At 39.7% G+C, this 25,642-nt stretch overlaps 1 protein-coding gene and 1 long non-coding RNA gene across 8 annotated transcripts in view; one reads left to right on the forward strand and one right to left on the reverse strand.

Annotated features, from left to right (window-relative positions):
- Positions 1-5,044: 5,044 nt before the first annotated feature.
- On the reverse strand, positions 5,045-7,494 carry LOC119873691. The gene is made up of 2 exons (XR_005366099.1): positions 5,883-7,494; positions 5,045-5,287 (listed from the first exon to the last, which is right to left on the reverse strand). It is a non-coding gene; the product is annotated as an uncharacterized LOC119873691 (long non-coding RNA).
- A 5,118-nt stretch (positions 7,495-12,612) lies between these two features.
- REL (REL proto-oncogene, NF-kB subunit) overlaps positions 12,613-25,642 on the forward strand; it is a 43,663-nt gene continuing 30,633 nt past the window's right edge. For 5 of the 7 annotated variants that reach the window (XM_038551341.1, XM_038551342.1, XM_038551340.1 and 2 more), the window contains exons 1-3: positions 12,613-12,829; positions 22,487-22,629; positions 23,124-23,272. In XM_038551341.1, coding sequence (XP_038407269.1) covers positions 12,820-12,829; positions 22,487-22,629; positions 23,124-23,272 — 302 coding nt within the window. In that variant the 5' untranslated portion in view covers positions 12,613-12,819. Of the gene's footprint in view, positions 12,830-12,945; positions 13,076-16,848; positions 17,005-22,486; positions 22,630-23,123; positions 23,273-25,642 lie in introns of those variants that run through there. The other 2 variants (XM_038551339.1, XM_038551338.1) reach the window with 2 other exon arrangements.

Below are 25,642 nucleotides of genomic sequence, written 5' to 3' on the forward strand. Positions count from 1 at the left end.
TAACCCATGTATACATATACAAAGCCAGGGGATCCTGGGTGGTTCCGTTGATGGAGCATCAGACTCCTGGTTTCAGCTCAGGTCATAATCTCAGGGTTGGGGTGGAGCTCTGACTTGGGCTCCGCACTCTGCATGGAGTCAGCTTGTTCCTCTCCCTCCCTTTGTGTGGGCATGAATGTATGGGTGGGTGCTCTCTAAAATAAGTAAATATATTTTTTGAAAAGCTATACAAAACCAGATTCTAGAGTGGTATTGAAAAACGAAGAAAGCCCAGTGTAAACTGAACTCAACTTTGATTTATAAAGAGGCGACTGGGCATTTTCAATGGAGAAGGGGGAAATGAGCAGTCAGGGATGTGGAAATTTATAAAAAATGGAAAGGGGCAAACACCTGCGTTTGTTATCCAGTATTTATTGAAGTTAGGCTCCTACCCTCCCATAAAGACTAGGAGACAGGTATCCTGTCTTTAAAGACTTTTATTTATTATTTATTTATTTGAAAGAGAGAGAGAGCACGAATGGGTTGGGAGCACAGGAGAGGGAGAAACCTACTCTCTGCTGAGCAGGGAGCCTGACATAGGGCTCTATCCCAGGACTCCGAGATCACGACCTGGGCCAAAGGCAGATGCTCAACCGACTAAGCCACCCAGGTGCCCCCAGGCACCTGTCTTCTGTCTTCAAGTGTTGGCTGGAACAAACAGTGAATTCTTTCCACAGTGTTGTGCTTTCCCAAGCAGCAACCTAAGGAAGGCTGAAGAAGTCATCATCCTGGACTTGAGTGGTTAGAAATTCTCCTAGAGTTTGATCAAGCCTCTTAGTATAAGGGTGGGAAAAGGGATCCCTGGGTGGCGCAGTGTTTTGGCACCTGCCTTTGGCCCAGGGCGCGATCCTGGAGACCCGGAATCGAGTCCCACATCGGGCTCCCGGTGCATGGAGCCTGCTTCTCCCTCTGCCTGTGTCTCTGCCTCTCTCTCTCTCTCTCTCTCTGTGACTATCATAAATAAATAAAAAAAATTAAAAAAAAAAGGGTGGGAAAAATAATTTGTGCTAAGAGATTGAAGTTGTTATAGGCCAAGACTGAGGATTTGTCAAAAAGAGGACTCAGAAAAGCCTGACAAGAGTTTGGTCAAGGAAAGAGTTTTTAGCACCCTTCACTCATATCAAGATATAAAACATTTCTAGCAACTCGGAAGGCTCCCTTGGGTCACTTCCTACTAATCCTTTTAAGATTCAATGTATAGGAGGGGTTTATAGATTCCCTCAGCCAGATAGGGAAGAAGGGCGTTCCTTCTTTGTCCTTGGTTAGCAACTTCAGTAGTTCCCCGAGTGAAAATTCAAAACTGGCCCCTGTACATTCCAAAGATACCCAACATTCTGCCCTCCATCACAAAAATTAGTTTTATCTTTTTTGAACTTGATACACAGACATACCTTGTTTTTCTTCACTTTATTGTACTTTTCAGATATTGTTTTTTGTTTTTTGTTTTTTTTTTTTTTCAAATCAAAGGTTTGTGGCAACCCGGCATCAACAAGTCTATTGGCACTATTTTTCTAACAGTATTTGCTCACTTCATGTCTGTGTGTCACATTTTGGTAATTCTCACAATATTTCAAACTTTTTATTATTATCACGTTATGGTAATCTGTGATTTTTGAAAGTAAGCTTTATGACCAGTGTGGGGCTTGAATTCATGACCTCAAGATCAAGAGTCTCACACTCTATCAACTGAGCCAGCCAGGCACACTGCTTGCATGCCTCTCACTTCAAATCAAAAGGTAGAAATCATTAAGCTTATGAAGAAAGCATGTCAAAAGCCAAGTTTTAGTGGTCTGGATGGAAGATCAAATCAACCACAACATTCCCTTAAGCCAAACCTAATTCAGAGCAAGAGATTAGGGAAGTCTTTTCAATTCTTTGAAGGATGAGAGAGGTGAGGAAGTTACAGAAGAAAAGTTTGAAGCTAGTAAAGGTTAGTTCATGAAGTTGAAGGAAAGAACCAATCTCCACAATATAAAAATGCAAAGTGAAGCAGCAAGTGCTGATGTAGAAGCTGCAGCAAGTTTTCCAGAAGATCTATATAAGATCATTAATGACAGTTGCAACACTAAAGAATGGATTGTCAAAGTAGACAAAACAACCTTTTACTGGAAGGAGGTAAGAGTTGAAAAGCCAGAAAGAAGTCAATGTCTGGCTTCAAAGGACAGGCTGACTCTCTTAGGGGTTAATGCAGCTGGTGACTTTAGGTTGAAGCCAACCCTCATTTACCACTCCAAAAAATCCTAGGGCCTTTTAAGAATTATGCTAAATATACTCTGTGCTCTATAAAAGGAACAAGGCCCAAATGACAGCATATCTGTTTCAAATACAATTTATTGACTATTTGGCCCACTATTAAGACTTACTCCTCAGGAAAAAGGTTTCTTCCAAAAATATTACTGTTCATCGACAATGCACCTGGTTACTCAAGCATGCTGATGGAGTGCACAATGACATTCATGTAGTTTTCATGTCCGCTAATACGACATCCATTCTACAGCCAACAGATCAAGGAGTCATTTTGACTTTAAAGTCTTATTATTTAAGAAACACACTTCATGATTTGGTTAGTGTTTTTGTAATATTTCACTCAACACTTGTTTTCTAGACCAAATACAGGGTTGGTATGAAGCAAAAAAAAATCTAATGGTTAAATTTCCCATTTCTGTTATTTCTTGAATCCTTTTTTTCAGTTATTTATTTAAGGAGATTAAAAAATCATTGCACTTTGGTAAAATCGTAAGTATATCTTATAAATGTAAAGTTGCAGATGCCAAATTAACATACAGAAATTTATTGTGTTTGTATATACTAATAACTAGGAGAAAAAGAAATTAATCCCATTTACTACTGCATCAAAAGAAATAAAATACCTAGGAATACATTTAACCGAGGAGGTGAAAGATCTGTATTCTGAAAATAAGACATTGTTAAAGAAATTAAAGATGACATAAATAGAAACATAGACCACGTTCATTAATCAGAAGAAGTAATATTGTTTAAATGTCTGTAACTACTCAAAGCAATCTATAGATTCAATATAATCCCTATCAAAATACCAGTAGTATTTTTCACAGAATTAGAATAAATAATTCTAAAACTTGTATGGATCTGCAGAAGACCCGAAATAGCCAAAGCAATATTGAGAAATAAGAATAAAGCTGGAAATATCACAATCCCAGATTTCAAACTACATTACAAAGCCATAGTAAGCAAGATAGATGGTACTGGCACAAAAACAGATCAATGGAACTGTTTTCTGATCTCAAAGGAGATCCTAGGGGTGAAAAAAAAACCCTCTTTATTTATAGGGTCAAAGGAGATCCTAGGGGTGAAAAAAAAACCCCTCTATATTTATAGGGTCAATTGATCTATGACAAAGGAGGGAAAAATATACAATGAATTTATAGGGTCAGGTGCAATTATAGGGTCAATTAATCTATGACAATGAAGGCAAGAATATACAATGAAGGAAAGACAGTCTCTTCAATAAATGGTTTGATAAAACTGGACAGCTACTTGAAAAAAAATGAAACTGAACCACATTCTTATACCATACAAACTCAAAGTGGATTAAAGACCTAAAGGTAAGACTTAAAATGAATCATAAATCTTCTAAAAGAAAACGTCTCTTGGGACACTGGCCTCAGCAATATTTTTCAGGATGTCTCCTCAGGTAAAAGAAACAAGCAAAAATAAACAATTGGGGCCACATCAAACTAAAATGCCTTTGCACAGCAAAGGAAACCATCAACAAAATGAAAAGGCAATCTATAGAATGGAAGAAAATATTTGCAAATGATATATCTGATAAGGGGTTAATAGCCAAAACATAAAAGGAACTCATACAACCAAAAAAAAAAAAAAAATCTGATTAAATAATGAGCGCAGGATCTGAACAGGTATTTTTCCAAAGCAGACATGCAGACGGCCAGTAGACACATGAAAAGATGCTCAACATCACTAATCATCAGGGAAATGCAAATCAAAACCACAATATTACCTCACACATGTCAGAATAGCTAGTCCCCCCTCCCCCCCCCAAAAAAACCCCAAAAAACAACTAACCAAGAAATAAGTGTTGGCAAGGATGCAGAGGGAAAGGAATGCTCAGGCACTATTAGTGGAAATGTAAACTGGTACATCCACTATGGAAAACAGTATGAAAGTTTCTCAAAAAATTTAGAAATATCATATGATCTAGTAATTCCTCTTCTGGGTATTTATCTGAAGATAACAAAACACTAATTTGAAAAGATACATGCATCTCTATATTTCCTGCAGCACTATGTACAATAGCCAAGATATGGAAGCAACTTAAGTGCCCAACAGTAGAGGAATGGACACAAGATGTAGTATAGACAATGGTGTATTACTGAGTCATTAAAAAAAAAAATGAAATCTTGCCATTTGCAACATGGATGCATAGAAAGAGTATTATGCTAAGCAAAATAAGTCAGAAAAAGACAAACCCCATGATTTCACTTATACGTGTCTAAAAAGCAAGGCAAATGAACAAACAAAAGCAGAGACATATTGTAAATACAGAGACCAAACTTATGGTTGCCCGAGGGGAGGGGACTGTGGGGATGGGCCAAATAGGGAATGGGGATTAAGAGTTACAAACTTCCAGTTATAAAATAAATAAGCCATGAGGATGAAAAGTACAGCATAGGGAATACAGTTAGAAATACTGTGATAACTTGGTATGGTGGCAGATGGTAATTATACTTACAGCGAGCATTTTGTAACATATATAATTGTTGAATCACTATGTCGTACACCTGAAACTACTATGACATTGTGTGTCAATTATACTTCAATTTACATTTTTTTAAATAAAAAGATTTAAAAAATACATTTTGTAAGGCAACTGCTGCCACAGATAGTGATTCCCTTGATGGATATGGGCAAAGTAAATTGAAAAGCTTCTAGAAAGGATGAATCTCTAGATGCCATTAAGAATATTCATGATACATGGGGAGAGCTCAAAATATCAACATTAACATGAGTTTGGAAGAAGTTTATTCCAATCCTCATGGAAGAGTTTGAGAGGTTCAAGACATCAACGTAGGAAGGAACTGCAGATGTGGTGAAAATAGCAGAACTGGATGTGAAGCCTGAAGATGTAACTAAATGCTGCAGTCTCATGGTAGAACTCTAACGGATGAGGAGTTGCTTTTTAAGGATGAGCAAAGAAAGTAGTTTCTCGAGATGGATTCTACTCCTGATGAAGATGCCATGAAGACTGCTGAAGAACAACAAAAGATTAAGAATATAAAATAAACTTAGTTGATAAATCGGTGTCAGGGTTTGAGAAGACGGACTCCCAATTTTCAAAGTTCTACTGTGGGTAAAATGCTCTCAAACACCACTGCACGTTACAGAGAAATCATTCATGAAAGGAAGAGCCCATCAATGTGGCAAACTTCATTATTGTCTTATTTTTAGAAATTACCAGAGCCACCCCAACCTTCAACAACCACCCCTCTGATTAATCAGCAGCTCGTAACATCAAAGTACGATCCTCCACCAGCAAAAAGATTTCAACTTACTGAAAGTTCTCATGGTAGTATTCTTAGCAACAAAGCATTTTTAAAGTAAGGTATATACACTGGGTTTAAAAAAAAAAAAATTATTGGAGTTCAATTTGCCAACATATAGCCTAACACCCAGTGCTCATCCTGTCAAGTGCCCCCCTCAGTGCCTGTCACCCAGTCACCCCAACCCCCACCCACCTTACATTGTTTTTTTTAAAGATATAATGGTATTGCATATTTAATAAACTACAGAATAACACAAACATAACTTTGATGTGCACTGGGAAACTGAAAAATTTGACTCACTTTATTGCAGTATTTGCTTTATTGTGGTTGTCTGGAACCAAATCCATAGTATCTCCAAGGCACACTTATGAATGGAGTCATATGGTATGTACTCTTTTGTGTGTAGATTTTCATTTATAAGATTCATCCGTGTTGTTCTGTGGCAATAATACATTCCTTTTTATAACTGGAGAGAAATCCATGGTATGAATATAACAGTTTATGTATTCTGTTGTTGATGAACATTTGTTTTCATATTGCCGTGTAGAATAAAGATGCCTTCAATATTCTCACCCACGTTTTGATAAAAAAGTACTTATTTCTGTTAGGTATATATCTAAGAGTGGTACTCTTGGAACATACGATACTTATTATTTTAGGATTAGTAGGTACTACCAATTTTCCGAAGTTATTGTACCAATTTATATTCCCACAAAAAATTTAAGGGAATTCCATTTGTTTCACATTCTCACAAACACTTGGTATCGTCCTTTTAATTTTAGCCATTCTGATGAAGGTGTAGCAATATTTTATTATGATTTTTGTACACATTTCCCTTTTGACTGAGCACCGTTTTATACGCTTATTAGTCATTTGGTGATCCTCTTTTGTAAAGTGCCTTTCGGAGTTTTTTCCTTACTTAAAAAGTTGAGTTATCTTTTTCTTACTGATTTTTAGAGTGAATGAGTAGATCAGCTGGGTCCTGGGGGAGGCAGATACCAATATGAAATGATCAATGCAAGGGATATATTCAGGGTAATACCTATGAAATATAATGGGGAGAGAGAGAAGGAATAGGCAGGAAGAGTCTTCAGATACAGTTCTGACACCTGTGAAAAGGGAAATGGAAAGAGAACTGGGTAGGAATAGAATCAGACTGGCATGCATGTCTAAGAAATTCTCAGCCAGCCCAATAAGGAGTTCTGACATGACTCCCCATAGAGAAGTCCTGTACTGGCTAGAAATAGCGAGCCTTTGTCCCACAACTGTGTTCATAATTGGATAGGTGCTTCCAAGGAAACGTGGCCTTCACTTGCAAGCTGAGGTAGAGCCTCTCTAGAAGGGAGCTCTGAGCAAAGTAACTTCACAGATGCCACAGAATTCTTTACCACATGTATTGTTGCCAAGTATCTTCTCCCAGTACATGGCCTGCCTTTTTATTCTTAGTGGTGTCTGTTAGTTAATTTTAATTAAGTCCAATTTATCTATCTTTTTGCCAGTTATTGCTTATTGTATGATGTTCAAAGTCCTTACCTTAAGGTCATGAAGGTATTCTATGTTTTCTTCTCAAAGTTTTATTATTTTGCTGTTCACATTTAGGTCTATGATCCATTTTAAGTAATATTTTGGGTATGGTGTAAGGTTGGCATCAGCTTTTATTATTTTCCAGATGACAGATTTGTCCCAGCACGAGTAAATGAAAAGGCCTCCTTTCCCCCCACATACCACAGTGGAGACTGTTATAAACAACAGACTGTACATGTATGGCTCTAGTTTCTAGATTTTCTAATCCAGACCATTATTCTATTTGTCTAAACTTGTACCAGTATCATACTGTCTTAATTTCTGTAGTTTTTTTTTAGAGATTTTATTTATTTATTCATGATAGACAGAGAAAGAGAGAGAGAAAGAGAGAGAGAGAGAGAGAGACAGAGACAGGCAGAGGGAGAAGCAGAAGCAGGCTCCATGCCCGGAGCCCGACACGGCACTTGATCCCGGGACTCCAGGATCACACCCTGGGCCAAAGGCAGGTGCTGAACTGCTGAGCCACCCAGGGATCCCCAATTTCCGTAGTTTTATAATAAATTTTGACATCTGGTAATGTACACTCTTCAGTTTTATTCTTCACTATTGGCTTGGCTAGTCCAGGACCTTGGAAATTTTATATAAATTTGAGAACCACCTTGTCCATTCCAACAACAGTATGCTGGGGTTTCAACTGGGTTTCATTGAGCCAATAGATTAATTTGGGGAAAACTGTCACTTAAACAATATTAAGTCTTTCAATCCATGTTCATGTTTCACTCCATGTTCTGCCTAGAAGGGAAAGTAAGAGTAAAGGCAGATGGGTAAGAAAACAGCGTGGCTTACGGAGCACGAGAAGCTACGGAGAAAGAAGTTCAATGTGGTGTTAAAGTGCAAGGCATGGAATACTGAAGGTTAGGCTGAAGAAAGAGGTCTGATGTGCATTCACAGAAGACTCAAGCAACAATGGATTTGAATAGGTTTGAACGGCTTTCAAAAGGAACGAAAGTGTAAGTGGGCAAAATAGGAGACCATTCCAGGAGTTTAGGTGAGATATGATGAAGATATCAAAATGGACAATGGCAATGAAGAAGAAATGGATTCATATTTTTTTATTGGTAAAATCTGCAGGACTTGGTGACTGGATGTTATGGGTTAAGTGGGAGAAGCTGAAAGTCAGATAGCTCCCAACTTCCTAACCTGTTGGTTAGACAGGAATGGTACAAGGAATATGGGGCTCCCAATAGAGGAGCATCTGGCACAGAGTAGCTATTTGTCAAACTAAACACTAACAACAACTGGGGCCCTTAAGGAAAAACATGTGCTATTCTTTTCTATAAACCTCAACAACTAGCGGCTTATCATCTCTACAGCGATAAACTCTTTAAGTCCCCCCTGGTCAAAAATCACTACTTACCTTTGTGGGTTTTAGTCCATCCATCACCTCATCTAACCTTTCTTTTTTTAAAAATTAAACGTATCCCGTACAACTAAAATATTTTCACATTTTTCAGATGTGGACTCAAATCTTTCAAAAGGAGGTTCAGCTTACTTTAAAAAACAGTGAGAGGGACAGCCCAGGTGGCTCAGCGGTTTAGTGTCACCTACAGCCCAGGGCGTGATCCTGGAGACCCAGGATCAAGTCCCACGTCGGGCTCCCTGCATGGAGCCTGCTTCTCCCTCCCTCTGCCTCTCTCTCTCTCTCTCTCTGGGTCTCTCATGAATAAATAAAATCTTAAAAAGACAAACAAAACACAACAGTGAGGGAGTTGCTTGAGTGGCTCAGTTGGTTACGCATCTGACTCTTGGTTTTGGCTCAAGTCATGGTCCCAGGTTGGTGAGACTGAGCTCCAAGTCAGGTTCAGAGCTCAGCAGAGAGTCTGCTTCTCTTACTCTCTCTCCCTCGCCCCTGGCTTGTGCTTCCTCTCTTTCTAAAATAAATACATACATAAATAAATAAATCTTTAAAAAAGAAAATAAAATAAAGGGGCGCCTGGGTGGCTCAGCTGGTTGGGCTTCTGACTCGTAGTTTTGGCTAAGGTCGTGATCTCCGGGTCATGGGATCGAGCGTGGAGTCTGCTTGGGGTTCTCTCTCTACTTCCCCTCTGCTTGCCCTGCCCCTGGCCTCGCTGGCACTCATGTATGTATACTCTCCCTCAATAAATAAATAAAATCTTAAAAATAAATAGTGAAAGGGTTTAAAAAAAAAAAAAAAACCTTAAAGAGGTGAGATAGGGGCACCTGAGTGGTTCAGTGGGTTAAGCATCTGCCTTTGGCTCAGGTCATGATCCCCCGGTCCTGGGATGGAGCCCAGCATTGGGCTCCCAGCTCAGTGGGGAGGCTGCTTCTCCCTCTCCCTCTGCCCCTCCCCGTGTTCATGCTCTCTTGGCCACTCTCTCCTTCTCTATTTTATAAATAAAATAAGGTGAAATAATAATGCCAATAGCTTAGTTATGTGGCAAAAATAGCCCTGGAAGTAAATACAAATATGCTGTTCTATGAGTGAGATTTAAATAAGTCCGAGTCTTTGACAAACAGAAGATAAAACTTAATTGGTTCAAAATTCTGTAGTTTCACTAAATCTCTTTAGATGCAACTTGTGATTTTATAGATTGGAGTGGTTTTAGAACAGGTCTGCAGTCTGCAGCTAGGATGGATGGTTTGCTCCAGCACTCTGAACAAACGTTATCCCCTATTAAGTTCAAGAGCTACCTAAGACCAATCAGTTTCTAGGAGGTGAAATATAAACAAATGCACACGAAATATTTTCTGTTCCTATTTGTCGTTCACCTTCCTCGTGGATTTTTTTTTTTTTTTAAGATTCTATTTATTTATTCATGAGAGACACAGAGAGAGAGGCAGAGACACAGGCAGAGGGAGAAGCAGGCTCAGTGCAGGGAGCCCGACGCAGGACTCAATCCCGGGACCAAGGGCCCAAGCCCTGAGCCAAAGGCAGATGCTCAACCACTGAGCCACCCAGGCTTCCCTTCCTCGTGGATTCTTAAGTATCTCTGCTCGGTTCTCCCTTACAGCTTTGATATTGGGGGTTGAATGGGTCTAAAACATTAAATTAAAAAGGTAAATCAAAAATTTTCCCTGGCACCGAAAAAGACAAGAAACTTCATCTTCTTTTCTTTCTTAGAAAAATCGAAATTGTAAACGACTTCTTTCTTTGGGATGTGTGCACACCTTTTAAAAAGCTACATAAGGGGTGCCTGGGTGGCTCGATTGGTTGAGTGACTTGCCTTCCTTCCTGATTTCAGGGTCCTGCTCAGAGGGGAGCTTGCCCCTCCCTCTCCCTTTGCCCCTGCTCGCGCTCTCGCTCCCTCACTCTCAAATAAATAAAATCTTAGGGGAGGGGAAGCTAAATAAGTCTCTTAACAATTTTGAATCCGCACCCCCCCACCCACAACCATGGTCTTTCATAGAGGGTCTTGAAGTTCCCTTCTTTGAAATGCAAGTATCAAGGAGGAGGGCACCACACCACCCAGTCTTCATAGGAATTTAAACCTCAGCTTTTGGCTTCCAGATGTAACTTCGTATTATTTTTTCTTTTGGATAAAGACAGCAGGTGCCGTCGTGGATTTTATCTGCCTGGCTCCCTAAACAAATGAGACTTGTTTCGTTTTGGTTTTTTATAATCTCGTCAGTGCATCACTGGCATGTTTCCATGCTCATTCGATAACACGGTCTCAGTGTTTTCCACGTTTCGTGGAGGGTTTTTATATTAGGAGGTTTTTGTTTGTTTTTTTATAATTTCCCCGAACTGGGTCCTCCAGTTTCTGCATTTGTACAGCCGGCTGGCGATCCGCATTCCCTCTCCACAGTTGTTCTGGGCAGCAAGGCAGAGTGGAGAGAACATGGATTTAAACTGTGCTTTTCTTTTCTTTTTTTTTTTTTTGCTAGAATTTCACTTCTCTGAAATATTACCTTTTTTTTTTTTTTTTCCTCTGACGGATTACTTAACTTCTCTGAACCCCTATTACATCATCTACAAAATCGGAATAACACGTCTAAACATGAGGTAGCTGGACACACAGGAGGTGTAACGAAGTTATCACGGATAACTCAGCACACTCGACTTTCGTCCCCCTGCCGACCCCTTTCCCCGTGGGAGTCTATCCCCGTCCCCACCCCCTTCCCCGTGGGAATCTATCCCCCTCCCCCTTCCCCGTGGGAATCTATCGCCCTCCCCCTCCCCTTTCCCCGTGGGAGTCTATCCCCCTCCCCCCTTCCCCGTGGGAGTCTATCCCCTCCCCACCCCCTTCCCCGTGGGAGTCTATCCCCCTCCCCCCTTCCCCGTGGGAGTCTATCCCCTCCCCACCCCCTTCCCCGTGGGAGTCTATCCCCTCCCCACCCCCTTCCCCGTGGGAGTCTATCCCCCTCCCCCCTTCCCCGTGGGAGTCTATCCCCTCCCCACCCCCTTCCCCGTGGGAGTCTATCCCCTCCCCACCCCCTTCCCCGTGGGAGTCTATCCCCCCCCCCCCCCTTCCCCGTGGGAGTCTATCCCCTCCCCACCCCCTTCCCCGTGGGAGTCTATCCCCTCCCCACCCCCTTCCCCGTGGGAGTCTATCCCCCTCCCCCCCCTTCCCCGTGGGAGTCTATCCCCTCCCCACCCCCTTCCCCGTGGGAGTCTATCCCCTTCCCCGTGGGAGTCTATCCGTCAGATCCCGGACGGCGTCTCCTTCACCAAGCACAGCGCGTACGAGGCACCCAACTCGCAGGGCGGCTCTTCCAGAGCCTCAAGAGCTGCCGCAGGTGAAGCAGACAGAACCTCCGCCGGCGGAGGCAGAATGGGGGCGGGGGGCGATCCGGCGGCGGGGGTCCCCAAATGCAAATCTGCGCATCACAGAAGAACAGAGGCGACGCCGCGGCTTCCGCACTTCCCCGCCAGGGCTCACCGGGACGTCCGCGCGGCGCGGGGGCGGAGATTTGCATGTACGAAATTGGGAAGAGGGGGAACCACCCATTGAAAACCCCGGCCCGCCGCCCCCCCCCCCCCGCCTCGCGCCCGCTCTCCTCCCTCCCCGCGCCCCCCCGCGCCGCCGCCCCGGGAGAGCCGCCCCCCCCGCCGCCCGGCCCGCCCCCCCGCTCCCAGCGGCCGGCCCCCCGGCACGTCAGCGCACCCTCCCACCCGCTCCTGAACTTTAAGCCACGCGCCTCCGAACCACCTGGAGGAGGGGGATTTCTCCGCAGCCGGCGGCTTTCGCACGCTCGGGACCGTCACCGCCCGGCTCCCGGCGTCCCCCGCGCTCCCGAAGCTCCCGCCTCCCCCCGCGGCCCCGACCCAGTCGCGGAGCCCCCCGGGCCGCAGGGGGCGTGGCGGGGCGCGCGGAGGGGGCGGGGCGTGCGCGCGGCGGGCGGGCGGGGGGGCCGGGGGGGCCTACGTCAGTCGCGGGAAATTCCCCTCCCGCCGGGCGGCCTCAGCCTCCGGGCCGCGGCGGGCGCTCGGCTGTCGCGGCGCTCCGCCCCCTGCGCCTGGCTCCCGCACGCCGGACGGGCGCAGCCGGCGATCCCGGACGCGAGCGCTCAGGGGGTGGGAGGGTGTGAGCCGCAAAGCCCCGAGGAGGGCGGGAAGGAGGAGGAGGCCCCGGGGGTGGTCAGGGGCACCGGGGGGCCCGCCGGCAGAGTCCCTCGGCCGCCGGACCGACGCGGGCTGCTCGTGCGGCCTCGGGTCTGGACGCTTGGAGCGGGCGGCGCGGCGAGCGGAGCCATGGCCTCGGGTGAGTGTCCGCGGCGCGGGTCCGAGCTTTCGGGGCGGCGGGGGGCGCGGCGGTCTCGGGGCGCGCGGGCGCCCCTGCCCTTGGGTCGCCTCGGCCCGCGCGTCGTCGGCCTCGGGAGGGCGGCCCGGCTTGCGTGCGAGATGCGAGTCCCGGGCGGTGACCCGAGGCCGTTAGGATGCGTCCCGGCGCCCTGATGGTTTAGGGTCAGAGCAGTTACCGGGAACCTCACGCCGGGAGGACCGAGAGGTCACGTATTGCAAAATGGGTTTTTATTTGAATTGCTCAGGCTTTAGGTCTTAGAACAGGAGTGAAGACCTCAGGAGGGAGTGCTCTGCCTTTTCTTCTATTTCTTCTTTTCTTTTCTTTTTCCTTTTCTTTTCTTTTCTTTTTTCTTCTTCTTTCTTTTCTTTCTTTTCAATTTCATCAAGTGCCAGCCGGTGATCGCTGATGTGCTGACAGTGGCACCGAGTGGCACCGAGAGGCTCGGTTAGGAGCCCCCCCCGGGGGTGCCCTACCTGGTCCTAAAGGTTGTTTCAACCGAGTGGATGATTTCCACTTTAAAGCGGGTACTTTCTGGTTTACGGAGACGTTATCTTTTTTTTTTTTTTTTTTAATTTCTTCGTTGGAAGGCAGGGGAGTGTCCGGGCTTTCAAATAGGAGTTAGCAATGAAAACTTTGCATCACTCAGGTAACAATTTATTTTCCGTTTATAGATAGATGCGTAGATCTCTTGCTTTGGGGGCAGGGGGAGTGGACGACGAGTTTACCCAGAAAAAAAAAAGTTGGAGGGCAGAGGAGGGAGCCTCCTGTTATTGTTATTATTATTATTATTATATGATATGCAGCCGGGGTTTAGATCTGCCTGTAACCTAGAGGGAAGTAAATCCAGCGGGCTCTGCTCGAGGTGGCCTTGGAGAGGATTCTGGCAAGGTTCATGGGGCGGTTTCGAGGCAGGGAGGCCTTACAATAGAGCTCAGCGCTGGGCCAGGAGGCTGAAGGGGGGGGGCTTGTTTATGCTTCCTCCGCGCCCTCCCAAGACCCTGGCTTGGTGACCCTCGGAGGCTGGTGTCTGGAGAAGAGGAAGTAGAAAGCTTTTTTTTTTTTTTTTTTTTTTTTTAAAAGAAGATTGAGCAGAACAATGCCATTAGCTGCTGCTGCAGGCCGAAAAGGAAATTGGGGTGGTTCACATGACATTTGATTTCGGTTTGTCTGTGGTTTTTATGTGAGAATACAAGTTTAAAATATTTCAACTTTCTCTTTACCCACTTCAGTGACCCCAAACTTTCAGATAATTTTGTCAATTTATCATTTAAAAGCACGTTGAGATGAAGAGGGTGAAGAGGGCAAAGATGATCTGAGATATTTGGCTGATTTATTGGTTGACAGAGATTTTTTTTGTATGAGAGTCAGAGAGAACGGTGAGCATTATAAGTAAAAAAAAAAAGAAAAGAAAAGTCTGACTGCTGGCAAGTTAACCAAACTTCGTTAATATGTGGCACGAGTGTAATACCTGTGATTCTTTTAAAAGAACCATTTACATAGAGGGTAAGGTAAGACCCCCCCCACCCGCCCCCGCCCCCATCATTCAGCGATGTGATACAATTTAAATTTGTTGAATGGCACTGTATTTTGTGCTATTGTGAGGACTGATTTCCTAAATTGAAGGGGAAAGAATTTAAAGGAATGAAAAGTCGTAGGATCATTATCTTTTTTTTTTTCTTTCCTTTTCTGGAGTTGCATTAGAATGGGAGTATTTAATATGACAAGTTATTTAAATTGTAATTCAGTTGTATGAAAACTGCCAAAGAAATTTTAAAAAAGGAGTCTGGGTGTATTGTTTTTAATCACTTGTAAAGGCCTTAGAGAAAAAGACTCATCAGTAAATTATAAATTCTTTTCCTGTTTTGAAACAGTAGTTAAACCGAAAGAGTAATAGGAAAAAAACTTTGCTTAATTAGTTATCGTTGCCTAGCTTAGATTACTTGTAGTAAGGTAGTATTAAAACCTCAAAAAATATTTTTATTGATTACCAGGCACTTAAGACCATTTCTTCTTTTCTTACCGGATGTCATATGTAAATAGGTATGTGTAGCTGAATATGTTATCTGTAGAATGTAAAAGTTAACAGATCAGAGGCTCATTAGCAAAATTATTTAAGTATCATGAGTAACTGGAAATTTAATATATATGTGTGTATATATCATATGTATGTAAGTATGATTCTAAATTTTGTTTAGGTAAATTATCAAATTAATTATTTAGGGTTTCACAGACCGGGGTCTATTAAGCTCTCTTTACTGCCTTTTTTTTTTTTTTTTAACACTTTGATTTCTGTCTTTTGACACAATTAATTAGAACAGGTATTGTTAACAAAAATGTTCCCTGTCTCATGTAGGGAATGGGTAGGCAGTCATTACTCTATTATATTTATAATTCTGTATTGTTTAATGTAAGTAAAATTAGCTATTTTATGTCTGAATTAAAGCTCGTCCTTGTGCCAGTACAAAGTGCAAAGTGTTCTTAGGCACACATAGTTCTGTTTACTAATCAGTAGTACTGTCTTTGGTAAAATATGTTTTAAAATTTAGATAGTTGATATTTATTCACAATTTTCTTTAGTATAGATCTGCTTTGTCATATAATAGGAAGTACATGAAGAAATTATTTTTGTAAACCACACTACTTCCAACTCTGTGGTGTGAATTTCAAGAGAACTTAAGTATTTCTCTTGAGTAAGAGGAAAAAAATCAGTGTAGGTGTGATGGAGCTTAATCTTTAACGATAGAATTGGAAGCAGGAATTGACAACTAAAGCAAATGACTGTTTTCAAGTAGAGACGACACACTATAAACATGAGGGCTTTTTCTGAAATGCCGCACTTGAAAATGTAGGAGACAACAGCTACCTGTATAAAAGAATTAAAGTGATATATGATGGGGTGAAGGGAATGAGTGAGTGAAATGGCTAGGGAGGAATCGTGATGAATCATTATTGGGATCATCTGGGGTGTGTGTAGTGTCTTTCCCAAATACACTATTAGAGGCTCAGAAGAATTTCCTTGTGTTCCGGCCTTGTCTCCTCCGTGTTCTCTGCATATGATTGGGTCTGTAGGCACGTGACCCAAATACTTGCATGGGGGACATACTTACTCTAAAAAAATTTCTTTAATTCATTTTTAAATAGGCATCCTGTAATCTAGCAGTCTTAATCAGAACAGATGAGTTGATACTGTCATTTATTTTTAAGTTGGTTAAATACCTGAGTAATCTGGGACAGATTTTAAAATTATTTCTCTACTTTTTCATCCTGGAAGTTGAAATTTTTTTCAAGATTCCTTCTCCCCCCACCACAACGGAATGTCTAGCAGAATCTTCTGTTTTTTCTTTTTTTTTTTTAATTTTTTATTTATTTATGATAGTCACAGAGAGAGAGAGAGAGAGAGAGAGAGAGAGAGGCAGAGACTCAGGCAGAGGGAGAAGCAGGCTCCATGCACTGGGAGCCCGACGTGGGATTCGATCCGGGGTCTCCAGGATCGCGCCCTGGGCCAAAGGCAGGCGCCAAACCGCTGCGCCACCCAGGGATCCCTAGCAGAATCTTCTGTTGTCAGACTCTTACATCTTTTATTTACCTTACGCTGTGTATATCAAATATTCATCTGAAAATTCCCTAACTTGAATTCTTAAGACTTGAGAGTCAGCCTCAGATATTGGAATAAATGTGGACTTTAGCCCATAACAAACCTGGTTTTATTCTAGTTCTGCCACTCTGTGATTTAAAAATGGGAATAGCTACCACAGCATCTTGTTTTGAGGAACAACAGAGACAATTCATGCCCGTTAATGTTAGTTTTCTTATGTAGTGGAGCTGTTTGGAGCCTCAGACCCCTAGGAAACAGGAGCTACTAGAGATAGTTGGCACTCGTTATTGTTTGGGTATCTAGACATTCTAGAATTCTGTGAAACCTTAAAAACTTATAATAGACTAGAACAGATGCTAGACCAAAAAAAAAAAAAACAGTCTTTCAAGAATATATGTGAATGTCCATTTACTTTTAAACAATTTGAAATGGTTTTCTGTATTTTTTAACTAGTGGAAAAGAATTTGACAGTGATGTTTGGAGACTGTATCTTTTCTTCTTTGTCCACTTAAATGATAGTAAACATTCTGAAAAGAAGGTAAATAAAAAATTTCTTAGTAGATAGGCTATATGTCCTTCTGCCTATTTGATATAACTTTTCCTTCATTTGACTTCTTTTGCACCTTCTGTGTTAGTCTTTTTTCTATCATGTGGTAATAGGCTTAAATTTTCATCGCCCCTTTTAATTAAATGCTATTCTATGTGAGAAAAGGTAACTATAAATTTAATAATTAGGAAGAAATGGAAAAAGTGTGTTTAAGGTAAAGAAGCTTATCACCATGATTCAGTTGGGTTCCTAGGTTTGAGGAACGACAAATAGATCTTATTTTTTCCCCAAAGTGAGTGAAGGTGATACTTAGAAAAGTGTATATTGTTAGCTCTGTTTGCTCCTTTTGCTCTCAGTGTATTCTCCGGTACTTCTGAGAGAGAGATGGATTCTGCAGTGAGTTATTCTCAACTGTGGTTGACACTTTAGTGTATTATCATTTGCTTGCCGTATTGTAAGAAATGTTACTAATGATAATTAAAATAGTAATTTTGCAAACAATTTACCTTTAAAATAGACCAGTGTGATTGAAGGCTATTCCTATCTTCCTGCCTTTTTCCCTTGCTTGTATTTGGCTAAGCTTTTTAGAGTGGGAGAGAAAGAAGAGTTAAAGTCATCAGAATTAAAAAAAAAAAAAAAATCAGATTTTCTCTGGCTGGTTTGTCACCCAGGCCATACTTGTAATGAATTTTTGGATTGGTTTCTCTGGATATGTGCATTGTTTCTGCTTCTTTGTGTTTTAGGGCGATGGTTCTTAGTCAGGAGTGTGTTAGAATTGCTTGGAAGGCTTTTTCAGAAATATGTCGGGGCTTTAAATATTTCTGTATCTATTCAGCAGATCACAGGTGGGATCAGGGCATGTATGTTTTTTGAAAAAGCTTCCAGAGTGATTCTGGTATATACTCTCACTATGAACTCTGTTCCAGAAATTTCATTGGATCTAAATACTCATTATCTTCTTAAACTAAGTTGTATTTATTTTCGGTTATTTGCTGTAATCAGTTCTTGTGACTTTACCTCCAGCCGTTTTTATGCTTTTTTAAAAAAAAAAAATTTGATCCATTGGGATCCCAGCTATCATATTTGCTAATGTCATTCATAATTTCTTTTTCTTATAACTTCATAATTTTGAACTTTATCATCTATAAAAAGGTATAGTAATTCCTGTTCTGTTTTTTTGAAGATTAAAGTTGAGAGGATGTAAAAGTACTTTAAAGCAATGTTATAATTACTGTAATTAACTTTTTACTGAACAATTAATACTGGTTCCCAGCACTAGCCATAAGGTCTTAATTAATGTGTTTATTTCTGACAATTGAGGCTCCATTTTAAAATTTTATTTCAGTGTAATTTTTTAATCTTAAAAACTCAAATAGCTTTTTTTTTTTTATTTAAGTGCAAATAAAAACAAATATATCTTGCAAACATTTTGGCTGTATTTGAAATGTTATTATGATCTGTATTAGCATTTTACAATATTGTTAAAAATATATGGGTCAATCCCAGCTTTGCATGGTATTGGTTAAAGAAAAAAGCACCGTAATCAACTTGCTTAGAACCACTTTGAAGAAATTTCAGTACTTTTCAAAACTGTAGAGATTTGAGATAATCTTAGTTAAGAGTACATACTTTCTCTACACTTCCCTGATTTACATTTTACGTTCCTCCACTCTGTACAAGACAAGTGTTCAGCACTCTTATCTTCGGGAAGATTGGCACTTTAAAACACAGTGCTGAGAGAGGAAGTAACTGGTACATTGTACTGATGCAGGATATAAATGATTTATAGCTGGGAAGTATTTTTAAATCATAAATACAGATAAATTAGACTATAAGTAGGGATGAAGATTGGAAAAGTGTAAAGCACTTTTTTTTCTATAGTAGTGGGCCCTAGTAAGGAAAATCAGGATTGATCATTAATACAATACTTTAATGCTTGTATAACTTACATAAACAAAAAGATTTTTAGATTTTCAGTTATTTACCCCCAAGACATTTACAGATATTTACTGCAAGGCACTGATAAATCCTAATTCCTGCCTTCAAAGTAGTTTGAAAAGAAAACAAATAGCTTTTTTAAAGAAGAAATGAAACAGTGAGTCTTCCCTAAATTATAGTGATTTGGAATAATTGACATAAACAAAATACTATGATAATTTAGAGGAGGGGGAGAGTATTTCCATTTGGGGGAATGTGAAACATTACAAGAAAATATCACTTGGTTGATAATGAGACTTTTTACCAGTAAAGAGCTGTACAATAGGAAGAATAGATTTCAAAGGTTTTTAAGTACTAGGTGCTATATAGTAACTAATATTTGTCATTTTTATAACTTTACATCTTTAAAAATTGTTTTATCTTTCAGCAACTGCTTTTCTGTTCTCTTATCTATAGACCTTTTTCACAAACACTTTGTAGTTTAAGGAGGGATTGTGTAGCCAATGAAATATTTGAAAAATCACTATGAGTCTGTACTTTTATTCACTCTTCCCCCCAAAGTTAGCCACTTACCCTTAATGATGTAATTCTCTATCAACTTCCCACGAAGACTTTAAATAAGTAATGGGCAGGGATTTATTTGACCTTTAGTTCAACCACATAAATTATTTATTACTTTAAAAATGCTGTTGAGTGTTTCGAACTATTGAGAAGAAAATTTCTTTTAAATACGCCTGCAACGATATATAAGGATGTGAAATATTCGAATTCACACTGAAATGTGAATTTGAGTTATTCAAAATATACAAGGATATAAATATGTTATATCGAAACACTCGTGCGCCTTACATATTTCGGTAAAATTGAATTAAGTATTGTGAACGTCATAAGGTGAAAGTCAGTTTTCCCTGACTCTCTGTCTTTTGTATAAACAAATAGGTAGTAAAATCAAACAGAAGGAGTCTGAACCAAACAGAATAAAATTAAAGGTAGCAGTAACTTGACTCAGTAACCCAAAGTAGGAACTGTGGAGCCTCAGTGATTCTTTACTTGCTCCTAACCCTAATGTTCAGTCTGTCACCAGGAACTGCCAATTTTATTTAAATAATCCTTCATTCCTGTTATCACACTATATGTCGGACATGCCCTCATCATTGCCCACAGGACTGTATGTAACAGCCTCTAAACCCATCATCATACTTCCTCCTTTCTTTTCCATCTGTCCACTGCCACTAGAATTCTTATTCTAAAATGTCAGTCTAATTGTATGATTCCCCTACGTGAAACCATTCATTGACTCTTAGTCACTCATGGAATGAAATCCAGATCCCTAATGTACTCTGTACAGATTTGTAGATATGTACTCTGGCTTTGGGTTCTAAGGGAGAAGTGTACTCCACTCGCACTGTGGCTTCATTGGTCATTTAAACTCTCCCTCTTCTGTGCTGCCACATCTTTGGACGCACTGTTCCCTTTCCTTAGAATTCCCTCTTCTCTTCTGCATCTTTTTGCTTCATTGACTCTTTTTCCTTTGATACAGGCATGCCTGACTCTTTTGCTCTATCATTTATGCACAATTTTGTTAGCATAAACAAAATTTTGTTCTGTTGGACTCTTCTGTATTCTAATAATTTATGTTGTGTGCCTGTAACATTCTTGCAAGTACCAGTTGTTGTTAAACCTTCGTGGTATCGCTTTAAATTTTCAAGAAAGCATCTGAAATAATAAGACAACATTTACTGAGTTCCTAATAGGCATGATACTTGATAAGAACTGAACACACACTACCTCGAATCCTCACAACAGCCCCTATGTAGTAGGTGCTGTTATTATTATTCCCATTTTTTCGAATAGGAGACTTAGAAGGTAACATTTCCAGGCTCCTCATTATTAAGATATGGCTAAGTAGGACTCAAAAGTCCCCTTCCTCACACGGTACCAATAAGACCCATTGTGTTAGACTTTCTAAAGATTTGCTTGCATTCTAAGACAGGATAAGTCTTTAGTCAAAGAAATGGATTATCTAATTGTGGGAATTTAGAAATCACTAAAGCAATGGAGGGAAGGAAATGGTGGTTGTTTTTTTTTTTTAATGGGAGACATCTTCACACCCCTTAAAGACAGGTTGCCAAGTACGCTACTTGAAAGCACCCTTGAATGTCTTCACTGAACTCGTGATTTCAACAGTATGGATAATAAGGGGTAAAGATGCATGTACTTTAGACCACTTCATTGACATATAAATAATATATAATAAATTGCACATGTTTAAAGTTTGCAATTTTATAACTTTTGACATATGAATGCAACCTTAAAATAAATCATCATCACAATCAAGATAATTAACATATCCACCATCCCCTGAGTTTCCCCATCCATTCCACACCCCTGTTCTTAGGCAATCAGTGATCTGCTTTTTTTGATTATAGATTAGTTTACGTATTCTAGAGTTTTATATAAATGGAATCCTTACGAGATGTGCTCTTTTTGGTCTAGCTTCTTTCAATCAGCATAACTTTTTTTAAATTGGAGTATAGGGACACCTGGGTGGCTCAGCGGTTGGGCATCTGCCTTCAGCTCAGGGTGTGATCCTGGAATGCCTGGATCAAGTCCTATATCAGGCTCCCTACATGGAGCCCACTTCTCCCTCTTTTTATTTTTTTATTTTTTTTTCCGCTTCTCCCTCTGCCTGTGTCTCTGCCTCTCTGTCTCTGTCTCTCATGAATAAATAAATAAAAATTTTTTTAAAAAAGATTAAAAATAAATTGGAGTATAGTTGACACAATGTTACATTAATTTCAGGTGTATAACATATAGGATTCATCCATGTTGTATAGATCAGTTCATTCTAAAGTTGCATATTTGGAATTACATTTGCCATTAGAAAGTAAATAATTTCTTTTCCTCTGTTGTGTCTTCTGCTTTAGTAAAGATTTAGATGGAACTGATTGAAAATTCTGTTGAGCTTAAAATGAAGACTTCTGAAACTTGTTTTGATGTACTATTTATCAATCCTTTAAGATTCCAGTGGAGATACAAAAAAAATATCCTTCTGCAAGGATTTAAATGCATTTTCATTTTCAATTAGCAGTCTTTTAGTCCACTATTAAAAGTTTAATGTAAAATCAAGTAGATCAACTCACTTTTGGAGTAGGATATTGTACTTCTTAAGACTATCTTCTTGACCCTTCTGGGGGAATCTTGAGGGAAATCCTTTTACTTGGTCTGATGTAAGAAGTGGGTATCTCAGAACTTCACACTGGCATTAGCTATGGATATTAAATGATAAAGTGCTAACCAATAAATATGATTTGAGTGATTTGTGTTAACACTGTACAGGAGCTCAATATGAATGGGAGAAGAAGTGCCTTTACCACTCAATCTTGGGTAATTACATTTCAACCTTATTACTTAATATTGGGAGGGAAAATTTTTTAGTCTGCTATTTTGCAAAAAAAGAAACAAAAAACAAAAATGGTTACATCCATTATTACTGCTATCCTAATCTCTTCCTCACCCTTTCTTAAATTTTCAGGTGGGTATAACCCATGTATAGAGATAATTGAACAGCCCAGGCAGAGGGGCATGCGTTTTAGATACAAGTGTGAAGGGCGATCAGCAGGGAGCATTCCAGGGGAGCACAGCACAGACAACAACCGAACATACCCATCTATCCAGGTAATAGACCGTTCTCCTGTTTGTATGTAACTCTTGCTTAATATTTTATCTATAGCAATTACACTAAAGGTTCAGTTTCTTCAGTGTGCTGTCATTTCCACTTAAATATATACTGGCTTAAATATATACTGTCAAGGGATATTTATGGTATGACAGTGAATATAAGAGCATGGCATTCAGTGGCCCAACATCCAAGTATTTTCTCATGCTCCATGATAATATTTTGGTATAACATTTTAAAAGGAAAATAAGCAGAATCAAATGATATATGATCACTTGAAATTAGTGCAGAAAATAATATGCCAAAGAACTGTGAAGTAAATTCTTCCCTTCTGGTATTCTCTGGAAAATTTCATCCAAACTGCATTTGCTAGTCAGTTGGACTTTATTTATCTAGTGCTAACCACGTGATATAAATTGAACCCCATTTGGTAGGTCAGTTCTTAAAATGAGATCAAGTTATGGATCATATATTTAATTTCCCCCTTTTTCAGATTATGAACTATTACGGAAAGGGAAAAGTGAGAATTACATTAGTAACAAAGAACGACCCATATAAACCTCATCCTCATGATTTAGTAGGAAAAGACTGCAGAGATGGCTACTATGAAGCAGAATTTGGACAAGAACGCAGACCCTTGTTGTAAGTACATAGTCACAGGCATCTTGAGGAATAAGATAAGCAGAGGATGCTCCATTTCCTTTCATGTACATCTGATAAAGTAATTTCTCATTCTTCTATTTACTGTTTTGTACATCTAAATTTGCTTACCATTCGCAGTAGAACTACCCTTTTATTCTTTATTAGTAGACACAGCCCATGGTGGTAGCAGGAATACTTATTTATTGCTACTAAAGGTAAACATAAACTTACTTTATGCTGTGATTTTTTTCTTAGTTTGAACAATCTCTGAAAAGTTTTCTTTCATATATTTTTACTGTGTCCTTTCATTAATAGTTAAAAATTACCAGATATGAGAAAACCAACTGGAAAACTGGAATTATTATTTAGAAAAAGACAGGTTATAAAGGTTACATAAGATGGTAGTTCTAAGATAAGAAAAATGATATAACACTTTGGTGTTGGTGAGGGTGCCAGAAGATGGGTCCATTCATCATGTTGGTGATAGTATAAATTAAATCCTTCTGGTAGGCGCTTTAAAAACTACATAGGAAAAGCCGGAAAAGTATGAATGTCTGTTGAACCAGCAATTCTACTTCTAGGAAATTATCTTCAGGAAACAATTAAGCATGTTCAGATATTCTGCTATAGTCATGTTCGTTGCAGCTCTGTTTATAATGGCAAAAAGTTAGAAGTGTTCAGGATAATAAACAAGGGATCAGTTAGATAAACTGGCACATCCGTGCAGTGTAGCCTTAAAAATAACATTGCAAATATCGCTTTGTGTAAAAAGATAATCACACTATGTTGATAAATAGGTTTTAAAACAATATGTGATAAAAAAAATCTTAAAAAAATAGGTGTATACCTATGCTTGGTAGTATATACACTAAGGTATTAATAGTAGTTGTCTTTTCGTGGTTAAGACTGTGGGGTTTTATGTTTTTTTTTAACTTGTGTTTATTCTATGATTCAGTTTTTATAATGAACATGTATTGCCTTTGGAAAAAACTGAACCTAATTACAACAAGGAAAATGTTAGTAGCCTTCTTATATATTAATAGTAACTATCTAGAAAATATACTTTAAAAATATTTTTCTTGCAATAGCAACACAAAACATAGATACCTAATAATACACATATGGCAAGAAATATTTCCTATTCATATCATTTGACCTCCCAACACCATTTTACATCGTAGACCATTCCTTTCTTGGAACCTTCTTATTTCTTGATTTATGTGAGAACAGACTCTTGTGTTTCATTTCCTACTTTTCTAGCTATTCTTTCTCAATCTTAGTTACAGATAATTAAGTTCTTAATTATGTCCAATAATGCCCTTTATGGTTGTCCTGATTCTCTGCCCAGTCCAGGATCCTGTTAAGGATCACACACTGTATTTACTTGTTATGTTTTTTTAGTTGTCATGATTAATAAAGTCTCCTTTAATTTAGAAGAGTTTTGCAGCCTTTTTTGGTCTTTCATGACCATTAACTTTTTTTTTTTTTTTGGTGACCATTAGCATTTTTGAAGAGTCTGGGCTACCTGCTTGAAGATTATTGTTCAATGTGGATTAGTCTGAATGGTTGCTCATTTATATTGATGTTGCTCTGAGTAACATGAGTAGTATTTTCATGTTAACATGAAACATTTTGGTTGAGAAGGCTACAGAGGTGGTATAATGTTATTCTTAAGATATCCCTCAGGAGACATGGGATATTAGTGTTTTCCATTGGTGGTATTAATTGACATTCTCTTGTAAAAAAAAAAAAAAAAAAACTTTTCCTTTTCCTTTTCCCCGCTAAAAAATAAATACCACTGCAGACCCATGGAATCTTATATTCAGTGTACTGTAGTCCATTACTGGCATTATTATTTTGATGTTCAGATTGACCAATGCAAGCTCCTTCAGCCTGTTTCCTGTATCTTTTTGACATGTTTCCATCTTTCTTCGAGTACTTCTTTACTTTCTGACACAGCAAGATGTTCAAGACTTACTTGTACTTTTCTTGCTCCAGCTTTGAAATCCGTTTTTTTCTGAGGAGCCCTGGTTCCTTTCAGTGGAGAATGGTATTTGGTCTGATTGTCTTTTTAACATATTCTCTTAAATACATCAACAGCACCTCAAATAGAATATGCCCCAAATCCTGATTTTACCGTGATCATACTTCTTTCTTCTCAATGGGTCTTCCACTGTGCCTTATCTCAGTCATTGCTATAAAAGCTCCCAGACATGGGTATCATCCTTGATACTCCCCATGCAGGCACGCACATTGAATGCATTAACAGGTACCTCCTAAATAGTTCTTTTTTTTTTTAATTTTTTTAAATTTTTATTTATTTATTTATGATAGTCACAGAGAGAGAGAGAGAGAGAGAGAGAGAGAGGC

The sequence above is a fragment of the Canis lupus genome, chromosome 10 (genome assembly GCF_011100685.1).
Source record: "Canis lupus familiaris isolate Mischka breed German Shepherd chromosome 10, alternate assembly UU_Cfam_GSD_1.0, whole genome shotgun sequence".
In the NCBI taxonomy this organism is placed as follows: domain Eukaryota; kingdom Metazoa; phylum Chordata; class Mammalia; order Carnivora; family Canidae; genus Canis; species Canis lupus.